Genomic DNA, 15004 nt, shown 5'->3' with positions numbered 1-15004 from the left:
TTTATGCCGATTATTTTTTCCAGGCCTGATTTTATGCTGTTCGTTTTTTCCAGGCCTGATTTTATGCTGTTCGTTTTTCCCAGGCTTGATTTTATGCTGTTAATTTTTTCCAGGCCTGATTTTATGCTGTTCATTTTTTCCAGGACTGATTTTATGCTGTTCATTTTTTCCAGGCCTGATGTTATGCTGTTCATTTTTTCCAGGCCTGATTTTATGCTGTTTGTATTTTAGCTGCACATTAATACAAGAGCAAAAGTGGTAGAATAAAGCTAAAGGGAAAGCCAATATGATGTGATATCATTGTCCGTCGTTAACTTTTTTATAGGTAACTACAGTCATATTCTTGAACATACAAAACAAACGAGGAATACATCTCTTGTAATCAGTTTTACTGACTAGAACTATATGCTCCATTTCAAAGAATTAATTATATTCTCTTTTCTTTTAAAACACTGCTTAAATATGAGAACACAAGATACACATCTGGAGGAACTGTAGATCTTTAAAATGTGCCAGAATACGTATGCATAAATTTAAAACAAATAACAAATTTACCAGAATATTCCTGACAAAGAAATAAACATGGAGATTTAATCTATTTTCTCCTAGTGGTTTCTTAGAAATGTATTTAAGACATTTTTTCATAATTTACATGTATATTCCAGTAAATCAATACATAGATAAATTCTGGTCTCAAAAAGATGATTGAAGGTTAAAAAAAATTATACTTACTTTATCAATTATGTGACACTCTTTCAGAATATATAACAATTATTAAATTTAATTTCTTAACAGGTACATTAAAATAGATCACTATCATCCAAAGAGTGAACCACAGTCATTGTTTGAATTTATTAACACCAAGTTTACTGAAATAAAACAAATGATAATCAAGGAAACATTTTTGTTCAAAATTGTATGATTATCTAGCAAAAAAAATTCAAGATATGTTTTCTTATTTAATATTATCCAAAACATTTACTGAAGTTACTGTTGGTAATTTAGTCACCTGTTAACACATACCATGAAATTGTAATTTTACCAGAGAAACGAAAATAGAATGCAGATGAAATTCAGACTAACTGCAAATGACATGCAGGATAATGAAAAGAAAATGATGACTGTATTTTTAAGAAAATCGAGAGTGCAAATGCAAAACCATAGCAGAACAATGAATGATAAATGAAAATGGAATGAAATGCTAATGTTTTTCATGAATGGATTTGAAAATCAATAATTTTCTGGCTGCCTCTAAATTTCCCTAGTCAAAAGCTTTCTCACACGATATTCCTGTATCCAATTCTTTAGCAACAGAAAACTGATACAACCATTGCTTATATGCAATATCATTTCCAAATCGTTGTATTTGTACACTTTTTTTGACTGAAAAGAAGAAATAAAATATTTTTTATATCTCTTGTATTTGTAGCTTCTAACAAAAATATATTATTGATTGTTAATTTATGCTTTCTTTTGCATTTAGTCATTTATTTTATTTAAGCTCACTTATAATCAGACAAGATATCAAGTCAATATTATCTCCATTTAATACTCTTGCAAATAGAATGTGACTCCTAAAAGAACATTTCCATTGTTTTTTTTCCAAATGAATGAAAGAATAAAGGAATGATAAATGGAAGCAAGAAACACAAAATTATAATGGACTTCACATCAATGTGAAAGAAGGTATTATTAAACCAAACCTGTGATGTATACAAATCACTGGTTGATTAACTGGACTACAATGACTAAACATACAATTTTATGATAATTATATTGTGACCAAAATTACTGGGATTAATAACTGAATTAAAATTATATAAAATAAAATTATACTATGATGTTAACAAACTGGATAAATTATAACAAACAAGAAACTGGATCAAGCGACCGACTAAACTTAGAACTTAACGAAATGCTTGGAGAAAAAAACTTTCAATCATCTGGACATTATTCTTTAAATAAAAATACATGTACACAGTAAAATAAAAAAAATAAAGAAAACAGAAAAACACTAACCAACACAAAGAATGAAACAATATAAGATTTATCTTATCAATAAATAGTGAATTTACTTCCATACTTGTACCAATTTTTGTCGATTTTATGGTTGCAACAAACCATAAATTCAAAAGCTATTATCAACAATTAATTAACAATTTTCCACTTCCACATCTGAGAAATATCCACTAATTTACAAATGGACAACAGTGGTGCACTGGTGCAAAATCATGAAATTTTATATTCAAGAAAATAATTTTGCAGTATCATCTTTGATCGATGTCTGTGCAAACAATTATGTGAAATGCACACAAATATATTTATATATAAATTCTGGATATAACTGGAAAAAACATTTATAATCAGTAACAGTTTATCATCAACTAACAACCATAACTATTAGCAATGGACACCACTCACTACAGTCTACTCCTTAGGACCATGGTCAATGGAACTTGTGTTGTGAAACCATAGGAGAAGATTAGCACCCATGACTCATGTAAATGATGACATGGAATTCTTGAAATTGAACTTTCAGTGCTTCATCAAATGAAAGAAATGCCCTTTGTAAAGATATTAAATTGATAGACAATGGCCATATCTCTTTTAAAATTGGAGTAGTTGAGACATCACTCATAAAGGATACAGGCCTATGGCAGGTATTTTCTTGTGAAAAGATATTAAGTTGACTGACAAGGACAATAATGGTTCAAAAATGGTGTAGAGACAAAACCAATAAAAGGAATGTCAAAGTGAACAAGATAGAATTCCATCTGCATAAGCTATGCTGACAACAAACAAGATTCAAAGGTGACATGTGAAGACAAGAATCTGCTTCTCAAGGGACATAACTTTATCCAAGAGGGCAATGATGAGACAAACCCCATAAACGGCACATTTATGTCAATGTTCATGCCAAACTGCATCAGAATATTTTAAATCATTGTTAACCTATTCCAGTTACAAGCAACATCCAATGTGAAGATATGACATTAATTTTCAAAGCCATAACTCCATTTAAAATGGAGTTTATGAGACAAAACCCACAAACGGCACAGCTAGCCCATAGACAATGTACATCAGAATATGTTAAATACTTCCTGAGCTATGCTAGTTACAAGAATATGTTGTAATAATTTAAAATCGATGGAAAAAGTTCAATAATTCAGTCAAAATTCGACCTGAAAGATGAATCCATTAAAAAGTACATTTATGTACAATATGCAATTCAACTACCAAAATAACATCTAATTAGATGTAAGCATTACAGAGCTTTTGGTGGTTGAAAGAAGTGTGAGCAGATGGATAGATGGATGGACAGACAGAAAAGTGATTCCAACAGGACTCCCACATCTCAATTAGGACTGTAATAAAAATCTATTGGTATCTGTCTGTAAGATAAATAACTTGAAATAAGACAGTAACAAGGCCATATGTACTGCCTACATTCACCCAACTTTATTTTGCAATTAGACATTAATTTCCTTGGGCCAAATAAAAAATGTATGGGCCTGGATGCACTGAAAAAAATATTTATCATTTATGGTAGGTTTATTGATAAAGACTTAAAAAATGCTGAGTTGTTTTTTGTCCACAAGGATTTAAATAAAGCATAAACTAGAAGAAAGAAAGCCTCATTTGCATCCTAAACTTAACTTCAATCATAGTTTACATCCTATTAATTTTTTTACTGCTGTATTTTTTTTCTCCCCAATTTTGTTTTTCAAAACCAAAATGTAGGGTCAGCAGTTAGAAAATAGGGTGAATCTGGTAACCAGTACCATACATAATTTTATTTGGCCTTAACAAAATATAGAGAAGAAGAAATAGTTTATTTTCAGATCATGTACACTGGAAGCCATGGTAGCATTGTTGTAGAAGTTGGACTCATAATCCAAGGGTTGTGGGTTTGATACCCATCCTAACCAGCTAAAGTCCGCCACCTCTGTGCATCTTGGAAAAGACACTTAGGTCCCGTTTCTTTGGAATGATACAGCCATTAATGTCTTAAAAGTACAGGTAAAACCAACCAAAAGAAAATGATATGTATAGTGTAATCATGTTAAAAATCCAGACTTGTCTTTTGCCTTTTTGTATTATAGATAGTACTACTCTTCAACTGAGAAATGATGGTTAGTCAAAAGCTTATAGGGGAAAAGTTAATTTTGCAGTTAAAGATGTATTCAGATTTAACAGTATTTTATCATTTGAATTAAGGTTTTCTTCACAATGTTTCATATCTAAGTGCTTGGATCATGGACATGAACAAGTTAAACTAGATAACTAGATCATGAATATTGAACATCCAATCGAAGATAAACAAACTCAATCATTATTTTAATGATTGGAAATAGGGCTTGGCCCTGTCATTTTCCGGAAAAAAATGGATTAATTGGGAAGACAATATTCCTGAGAAAATTGCTGAAATTAAGAATTCTCCATGATTTGGAAATAGTTTACATAACGACAGCAGACCAGTTATTAGGGTCTATTTTTGGCCCTGATGAACCACAACAAAATCCCTGCTAATCCACACCTCAATGTATTGACTTCTCTTAACCTTCAACCTGGCCAACAATCTGAATTCAGATTACAAGTAATAAAAAGAAATTCCTTATCTACACCAAACAGCTCAAATCTGCATCTTCAATATGCGACTTTAAAATAATTTCTTTGAAAATGAAGTTGTCAGCTTCAGTAAAACTTCAGCAGAGATCAAGAATTAAATGAAAAGCCTTGTATCTTGATAATTTCCTATTCCAACAAATTTCTTTCTTTTCCGAGTAAAAGTAGCTAACCTATTCTTATTTGAGGACATTTTCCATTCATTCTGTAAGAAACAAAATTAATTATTTTTTAAGGTTCTTTTTCCAGTCCCCTACCGACAGCAAGAATTCTAATATAAAAATAAAACTGCATGTGTAAAATCCAAAATTTTCAAAGACATTTGTAAAGAAAAATTAGAAACTGAAGCTAACTGCTATTCCTCCTATCTTTTATTTAATGAAGTATAGAATACTATGGAAAATATTACAACTTCTTTCAGCAAAAAGAGAAATATTGACACAAAGCTTGAATTTTTTAAAAAGAAGATTTGTTATTTACTTGCCATAAAGCTGGTTTTATATAATTTTACTTTCCTTAAGAAAACTAAAGATAAGTCTTTGATATGATACAAATGAAAGTGGATTCAATGACCTTCACCACTAATTATTGTTGGGGGTTTAATGCCACTCTTCAGCACATGATAGGCTATAAACGGTGGCCAGTATAACTGGTGAAGGAAAAATCAGGGAAAACCCTGGTAGGAACCACCAACCCATGGGAAGCTAATGACAAGCTTTCTAACATACCCACAATTGTGGAGTCCAAGAATCGAACCCATAGAGACTAAGGTTTGATGGCAGTGATCAGTAAAGGTGAACCCTTTAGACCACTCAGGCACCATACTGAAAAGGTGTAAGGTATGAACTCAATCACAATCAAGTACATTTTTCAAAGAGAATTAATTATGCACAGTGAACTATTTAAATAAATTTACAGTATTATAAGAGATACCCTCTGGAAAAAAATTAAAACTGTACTACAACCCCTGCAAAATATAACCTTATGTCTTGATTTTGTATAAGTGACTCAAAGGTGTTATAAAGTTGAAGAAAGACAGACCTTCCAGACTGAGGAAACAAGCGTAATACTAGGTACATATTCTGTAATTTAACTACGTTCCGTTTTTAAACTTTCATGAACAATCAACTGAAATTTGAGATTTTTATTTATTGTACAAAAGTACAAACTTTGAAGTTATCAAACACCTTGCTTATAATATTCCTCAAATGTCAGTGTCATGTCACATCAAACACCATGCTATATGGCATTGGTGAACTGTGTCACACCACATTTATGCAATATAAAGTCAGGTTATGCCATTCTTTGATTCACAAACTGAGAAATATCCACTAATTTACAAATGGACAACAGTGATGCACTGCTGAGAGTGGAAAACATATTGTTGCTAATGATTAACTTTCCCAAACCCAAAATGAATGACTAATAAAATTAAGAGTACAAGGAATAAATCACCCGAATATAAATTTTATAGATACCTGTCAGATCTACAAAGTCATAAACAGATCTCGATTTTAATCATGATATTTTGTACTGGGAATTCTACTTTCTCAAATATTTGTAACAAAAACTGTTCAAAAAACCAGAAATGATTCAATTAAAGGCATACTTTGGCACAATCAATGAAGGTGAGTTCATGATATCTACCTAATGACAGGGGAAAATAATTGTTTGAGATTTCATTTACAGCAGAAATGCACAACTATTTTCTGGATTTTAGATTTTATTACAAGTGAAAAGTTTCTTCTAACAATCATTCTTTACCAATGCCCATTGGTAGCAAAAACATTTTTAAATGAAAACAATAGATCTTTGAGATACACCAAGGAAAAGGTGTTGTCTACAGGAATCATGAAACTATGGGTAGAAACCTCATATTTGAATTCAGAACATTTTTGGATCAAATTTCTGAAATCAGATAACTGGAAAACATGTCTCAGAAATATATAATTTGATCTAACTGTAGAACATGAGACAACTACATGACTGTCTCTAATTTGCAAAGATATCTCCCATCGGAATCCAGACATTCTTGACCTGCACAGAATGATACAAGAATTCTTCCCCTTGGCCCTGTTCTGGGTTCTCCCACTTGCGATCCATGCCGTAATTTACCCATGTTCTCTTCACATTTTCTGCTGAGATGTACTCTACAAATTTTGATCCCTCTGCAGAGCCAAAGTACCACACTGATTGTACATCTTGATGTTCCGCCAAGTATTTGGTCAAGTGGTCTCGGTCACCAGTAATAATGTTGACTACACCTCCAGGTAAGTCTGATGTGTCAAATACCTGGAAAGTTTTTTAACCAATAGTTCATGTGCCAACCAGAAGAGAGTTATTCTAGAAATTCAAACATCAAGACAGTAATAAAAAGTTCAACAAAAACATACTGTTTTTACAGGAGAGCTTGTACCCAATGATATTTAACAAATGAACTGCAAAAAAAGACCATCTTTTGTGAACCTTGCTGCGGAGAAGACAAGTACTATTCTAAATTCATACACTTCATATAAAAATTGACAGTTGCAAGGTTGTATAACACTAATTTGGTTCCTTGGTTTGACCTTGAAACATATTAAGACACATGTAATGCTGTCTTTTTGGTCTGACATCATAAGAGACATCAATAGACTAGCTTAAAAAATAAAAAATCTATGTCATAGATATGATGAATAAAATACCAACCTGATAGAGATCTAAGGCAACAAGTGGATACTTCTCACTTGGAATAATCACTACTGTATTTCCCCTCACAACAGCGGGGGCAAATAGGGAGACAAAACCTAGGAGAGGATAGCTGTCTGAGCAGGCAATACCGATAACCCCAACAGGCTCATGGATTTTTACTGTGGCCCCGTATAGGGTGGTTTCCTGAAAAATGAAGAGATATGATACATACTGCATATCACTTTCATGTCATTTTATTATTTTTACATTTCTTTTTCTTTTTGTTTATTATCTATAAAGAAATAAAACAAGCATATTCCAAAATCCTAAAGATAAACATTTCAAACTCATAGTTTTCCTATTTTTCAAGAAGGAATATCTAACATTTATTGACAAATTTGTTTCTCACAGTTTCAGATGAGGGCTGATATCAACTAAAATGCATGAGAAAGAGACAAGGATTTGAGGGGAAAAGATTCATGTGTAGTAGTCAACAAAAACCTGTGTCTTGCATATGTTTCACAGGCAAGACAATAACTGGACATCCAACTCTCAACCTGTGATATTATTTTAAATCCCAAACAAGGACTTCCTACCACAACATAGTTTTTATTCCTCACCTGCACTGTACCTCCATATTTGTCACAGTAAGCTCCCCAGTGGAAAAGTCTCTGGATAGAAATATCAACCTCCCTCAATCCATCCTCACGGCTTTTACCAGACATCTTGCAGATCCTATCAGCAATTTCTTCTCTTCGAATCTCCAGGTTCTCTGCCAAGTAGTACACAATCTGAGCTCTGTTGTGTGCTGCTCGTTTTCCCCATCTGTGAAAGACATGCAACAGGATGTGAATCAAATCTTAGCACTACTACATTTTGGTAAGTTCAACCAGTTCAGCATAAAATGAACATACATTTTTTCACCATTTGATCATTTACAATATGCGTGTTGTATATACTGCTATCAATATTGCGTGTTGTATATTTTCATTATCCAGAAAGAAAAAACGCAATTTACAAAAATATTATTAAATAAGAACACTTCTAAATAACAAAACTTGTGTGAAATACAGTGAAACCTTTCTTACTAGAAATTTCCATGTAAAAGGACATATGCTTATAATGGACAACATTTATGGATGAATTTCATTATATTTACTCACACAGTTCACCTCTGTATATAGAATACCTCTCCACAGCAGATGAAAATGTTGTGACCCCCTAACTTTCCTTTTAAAACAGGTTTTAATATTTAAATTGTAATGCTGTGAAAAACAAATATTGCTATTTTTAGAGTCTACAAAGAACAGTATTTTTCTCATGCATGCAATAAAAATATACTTAAGTCACATGCTTGTCAATCTGTACATCATAAAATTTGTTAATACTTTTTTAAATGGCTTGAATAGAATTGGCTGATTGTTATCAGATTTTTCAATTCAAATAAACCTTAAAACAGAAATAAAAATACAATATATAAGGAATGTTTTGCAACATAGTTTTCTTTTAATGAAGTCAGTTGTCTTTCCAATTCCATTAAACTTTCGGCTTATCAAAATACTGCAATTTTCAGTAGAATCAACAGGAAATCTTTTTATCTATTCATGCAAAATCTGTTCTGAATCCCATTTGCCATGGTGACATTTAGGTGACATTTACCGTGGTGACATTTACAGCTAATAATGGTATCCAATATAGTTGCTTGTGAACATTTTGTTATATTAAGCATACAATAAATGCATTTCGCCATTGGAAAGTTGTTGTTGTTGTTGCTGTTGTGGGGTTTAACGCCATTTTTCAGCACACAATAGGCTATACATGGCAGCCAATATTAATGGTGGAGGAAGAACCTGGGAAAACCCCGGAAAGAACCACCGACCCTCGAGAAGCTACTGGCAAGCTTTCTCACATACCCACAATGGCTGAATCTTAGACTTGAACAGCCACAGACAGAGGTGAGATGGCAGTGATCCGTAACGAAGAGCGCTTTAGACCACTCGGCCACTTGGGGCCCCCCATTGGAAAGTAGATTAATCATTAAAATATCAAAGATTATATAGAACACTCAATCACACTTGCAAACTTTGCTATGACATAATTAAAAAATATCCCTATAATCATCATGAATGTCAGTATTACCCCGGAGCTGCCTTGTATAATTAAAAAATATCCCTATAATCGTCAGGAATGTCAGTATTACCCCGGAGCTGCCTTGTATAATTAAAAAATATCCCTATAATCGTCAGGAATGTCAGTATTACCCCGGAGCTGCCTTGTATAATTAAAAAATATCCCTATAATCGTCAGGAATGTCAGTATTACCCCGGAGCTGCCTTGTATAATTAAAAAGTATCCCTATAATCGTCAGGAATGTCTGTATTACCCCGGAGCAGCCTTGTATAATTAAAAAGTATCCCTATAATCGTCAGGAATGTCAGTATTACCCCGGAGCAGCCTTGTATAATTAAAAAGTATCCCTATAATCGTCAGGAATGTCAGTATTACCCCGGAGCAGCCTTGTATAATTAAAAAATATCCCTATAATCGTCAGGAATGTCAGCATTACCCCGGAGCAGCCTTGTATAATTAAAAAGTATCCCTATAATCGTCAGGAATGTCAGCATTACCCCGGAGCTGCCTTGTATAATTAAAAAGTATCCCTATAATCGTCAGGAATGTCAGTATTACCCCGGAGCAGCCTTGTATAATTAAAAAGTATCCCTATAATCGTCAGGAATGTCAGTATTACCCCGGAGCTGCCTTGTATAATTAAAAAGTATCCCTATAATCGTCAGGAATGTCAGTATTACCCCGGAGCAGCCTTGTATAATTAAAAAATACCCCTATAATCGTCAGGAATGTCAGTATTACCCCGGAGCTGCCTTGTATAATTAAAAAATATCCCTATAATCGTCAGGAATGTCAGTATTACCCTGGAGCTGCCTTGTATAATTAAAAAATATCCCTATAATCGTCAGGAATGTCAGTATTACCCCGGAGCTGCCTTGTATAATTAAAAAATATCCCTATAATCGTCAGGAATGTCAGTATTACCCCGGAGCAGCCTTGTATAATTAAAAAATATCCCTATAATCGTCAGGAATGTCAGTATTACCCCGGAGCTGCCTTGTATAATTAAAAAATATCCCTATAATCGTCAGGAATGTCAGTATTACCCCGGAGCTGCCTTGTATAATTAAAAAATATCCCTATAATCGTCAGGAATGTCAGTATTACCCCGGAGCTGCCTTGTATAATTAAAAAATATCCCTATAATCGTCAGGAATGTCAGTATTACCCCGGATCAGCCTTGTATAATTAAAAATATCCCTATAATCGTCAGGAATGTCAGTATTACCCCGGAGCTGCCTTGTGGGCTTCCTCTACAGCATTACGTATATCCTTCCTGTTTCCCTCACCAACATGGCCAACCACTTTCCCATCTGGATTGATAACTGGTCGAGCATAGGGAGCATCTGGTCGTTTCTGAGCTCCTCCATAATAAATCTTGTATGTTCTGTCTATCCTGTGGAAAGCAATTGTGCAACTGGTATTAATTAATTGAGGAGGATGAAGTTTTCAATCTAAGAATGTAAACATCCATCTACGACTTGACCACAGCAATGGTGAATTTAAGGGACATAGGGAAGCACAGAATTCTATAAGGGAAGCATAGGGAAGCACAGAATTCTATAAGGGAAGCACAGAATTCTATACAGTCCTGAGGACCAGTAAAGGGTTCCTGTCTGATTAAATAGATTTCAAAAATGTGCAGCATTCCCAAATTCAACAATTTACTCATGGAAAGTTTGCTCCTAAATTGACCATTCCCCCCCCCCCGCCAAATATGAGTCAAGGCAAAATTCCCAATTATTCAGATAAAATAACTGTTAAAAACTATTTTGTAAGCTTTGCAGTTAATAGACTGTACCAATTTTAAGCTCTTAGATTTGAATCAACAAGTCCCACTAAATAAGGAAATAAACAGACTCACTAAAATGTACATTTTGGAATGTGATCACACTTTTCTTGTATGATCCCGAGGATGAAAGAAACATGTCAACACTTAACTGCACACAGCAGACTGACAAAATTAACCTTTAACCTTGTCATTGTAATGTGATTAAAAGGTAAAACTGCATTATAAATATACACTGGTCAACCCTAAAAAGATCTGAGAAGAACAGTCAATATTTTTCCATAAGTCAGACCAACTTGCAGTAAGGTATAACAAAACAATGTACTGCTACTATCCACCTCAAATGTATGTGTCTGAAAAGTTTAAAAGTGTAACCTGATGCAACAAAAGAAATATTATGTTCAAGTAAAATGTCTGTAAAGTACACTTTGGCACTGTGTTATCCAATTCAGTTTCAGACACTTCAGTTCCATATCCTGTGGAAGTCAATGTCTTCTTACCAAAAACTATGAACTTAACATAATCTTTATGTTTTCTAATTTATGCAGGAGTGGCAATCATCCCTACCATCACAAGCAATACTCAGAGTAAGATGAAATGATGTACAACAAATGTATTTATGATACCTTATGAAAGTAAGTGTCAATGATTGAAGCACATAATATTACATGTCAGGGAACAAAACCATCTTATCTCTCTTACACGATCTTGTCCCCTCATGTTGTTGTGCCTCAAATAACCATATCTCCCTCAAAGGATCCTGCTTCTTGTTTGATTTGGTATATTAAACAATTTATGAGCCTCATTTGTGGGTGATGTAAAGATTTGTTCGTCTGTGACAAGTCATGTGTCAATTGGGGTTTACCCTTGTGGAACATGACTTTCCGTGAGTGAACCTATCTCTATATCTCATTTAACAGAAGCAATAAATGTATATTATCATCTTTCGTACTTTTGTTGAAAGCAAGGCCAAGTACTTGTGTATGGATTTTTATACTTTTGTACTGGCTGTCTGGACTATTTATGAGGCTCTGTATTCTGCCAACATGGTTTTATTTACTGGATGTTTACACCGTAATGTAAAAGCTAAAGCTTGAATGTGCAGAAGTTTTCATGAAATGGGGTAAATTAAATTGATGCAATGCCCTCTGTAAAGTCAGGCTGGTTCCATTATGAGAGTATAAATTGAACATAAAATAGATATAATATATCTATTATCCAGATCAGGAACCAATCCGACTGTAATTTAACTGCTATTTTTCTGTAAGTTCATAATTTATGGATTGTTTCAGAAAGCCTTACAGTAAAATTATAAGGACTGGCATGATTCTATTTGCTTATCATTTCATATAAACTGTTTCAAACTTTACTATTCCAGATTCTGCAAACAAGATTTTATATTCCAGAAGATCAACAACAATATCCAGTGTCAACAATGGTTGTCTTTTATATATAGAAAATAGATGTTACCGTGGCATCTTGATTCCATCATGAGGGATTTCCACTGCATCTACACTATCAACAGTTGGTCTCTGAGGGAGTGTGGCACCAAATTTTTTCACATCAAAGTCAACAACATTGGGTCGATGCCTTTCTTCCCACTTTGGTCGTACATACTCATACAGACCCTGGCAGCAAAAATGAAAAAACTTTGAAATCTGGGATTTTTCTAATGTCATTGGGAATAGGAACCCATCTCATCACTTTTGGAACAAATGTAATCAAACTAAATTATAATTTCCATAGGTTAAATTTCTGGATGATTTTTAAATAATTAATTTAAGACTTGGAGCTATTTTACGCCTCATACGACACAAAGAAAAAATTCCATTTAACAATACCTCTTTTCCTCCATCTCTTCCATATCCACTCTGTTTGTATCCACCAAATCCAGATGCAGCATCAAATATGTTGTGGCAGTTAATCCACACTGTTCCTGCCTTAATGCTCAGTCCAACCTCCATGGCAAGGCTAACATTCTCTGTCCAAACGCTGGATGCCAGACCATAAATTGTATTGTTGGCAAGAGTTATGGCCTCCTTGGCTGTACGGAATGGAAGAACAACTAAAACTGGGCCAAATATCTGAAACGTTTAAAGGATTTATGTTTTCATGCATATCTATAAATATAGATAATTTGTTACAATTAGGATTTGTCTTAATGCATTTCCATAATTTGGTACAATTATGATAGTCTGATAAAATGTTTTCATAAATATGGTATAATGAGAAATTTTAGCAACTGAACATTGTTATATGCACACACACATACACATATAGTATTTCCATACAAATATATACATGTAAACATTTACATGCATCTGATTCCATTACAAACTTATCCTTTAGCCCATTAAAATGTAAACATACAATTAATCAAATCATCCATTTTGCTGTTATTTCATGAACATTTTTAGCAATAAACACAAATCTACCATTACAAAGTATACTAAATTCATTTCTTTTTTGGTTTACAGTTTAATACATTTTATTAAAATTATTAACTTCTATTATAAGCAATATTGTATCATTATAGGTTAATGCATTGGTATGAGAAAATATTTTCTGAGCTAAACTGCACAATGTTAGAAGTGCAGTATAGCTCAGAAAAAAGAATTTATATTTTCCCATGTAAATGTGTTAACCTTTTAATTATATACTCATTTTGCTTTTCTACCTAAGGCTGAATAATAAAAAGATTACACTAAAAGAAATGAAGTAAATGAATTTCTGCTTGATACCAAAGTAAATACATACATAATTCAACAAATACACAGTAACTCTATTTAAACACACATAGCAATGCCCAGTAACCTTTGGACTTTTTAGTACATCACGCACATAGCCATTTGTTTAAAAAATGAAATCTCATTTTGGTCCACTTAAAATTGAAATTTAGAGTCACATTGTGAATCAGTGCACCTGAAACAACTTTTCCAGTTGGTCTGGAATGGAGGGATTTTGTTTTCCTGTCAATCCAACTTGATTCTGCTTTTCCAGTTGTGATCGACTGGATTTATTAGCTGGGTCAATTCTGTATGATGTACATGTGGCTTGAAGGACTGGCCTTGATGCAGCTGCACATGGTTTTATTTTGTCATTGACATTTTGAAATCATATGGTGGGAAAATATTAAATTCTTTTATTTAAAACTCTCAAGAATATGCATGAGTAAATATTGTTTCTTAGGGAATATCAAATTCATTTTGTTTTGGAACACAGTAAATTCTTCTTTGGAACGTGATTTTGTGTTGGAAATATAGTAAATTGCAGCACAATTTCATGTTGTGAGGAAATTCAAGATGCAAAAAGGTAAGTATATTTATTGCCATTGTTAATAATAGTTAGAGATGATACAAGTTTATGCCTTGTCAATTGCATGCTTTTTGTTGGAGGGACCCTACACCAGGAAGTTGTTCTCTGCCTGTTTTTTATGACATTACTGGTGGCACCAATAATGTCTGGGGAAAAAAGACAAAGAACAACTTGCTGGTCTAGTGGGGCAACTATTTACATGACATGTATTGCTACTATAAACATGAACATTTTCTCCCAAAAAAAGCCAAATGGGAAAAACTGCAAAACAGCTAGAACATGAAAGCCCATTTCACATGCAGAAACAAAGCTTCTTCGCTGTCAGTGATTTATTGACTCTGAGGCTCTGGCTTTTATTTCCAAAACCCACCTTCTTCAGTTGCATTTTGTTTTAATTTAATGTTTGGACTGACCTGTAAAATGGGATGTCTCTGAGGGAGATAGGATAGCCTTTAGTATTAATGTCTTTCCATG

The 15004-nt window shown here is 33.4% G+C and overlaps 1 protein-coding gene across 2 annotated transcripts in view; it reads right to left on the bottom strand.

Moving 5' to 3' along the window:
- Positions 1–372: 372 nt before the first annotated feature.
- Positions 373–15004, bottom strand: part of LOC149786302 (aldehyde dehydrogenase family 16 member A1-like) — a 54565-nt gene continuing 39933 nt past the window's right edge. For both annotated transcript variants that reach the window (XM_089976691.1, XM_089976689.1), the window contains exons 9-14: positions 13057–13299; positions 12686–12843; positions 10655–10822; positions 7917–8121; positions 7315–7500; positions 373–6918 (exon numbers count right to left, since the gene is read on the bottom strand). In XM_089976691.1, coding sequence (XP_089832817.1) covers positions 6619–6918; positions 7315–7500; positions 7917–8121; positions 10655–10822; positions 12686–12843; positions 13057–13299 — 1260 coding nt within the window. In that variant the 3' untranslated portion in view covers positions 373–6618. The remainder of the gene's footprint in view (positions 6919–7314; positions 7501–7916; positions 8122–10654; positions 10823–12685; positions 12844–13056; positions 13300–15004) is intronic.

This window comes from Sinohyriopsis cumingii, chromosome 12, assembly GCF_028554795.1.
Source record: "Sinohyriopsis cumingii isolate HCF-2022 chromosome 12, ASM2855479v2, whole genome shotgun sequence".
NCBI lineage: Eukaryota > Metazoa > Mollusca > Bivalvia > Unionida > Unionidae > Sinohyriopsis > Sinohyriopsis cumingii.
This window is presented reverse-complemented; position numbering and strand designations above follow the sequence as displayed.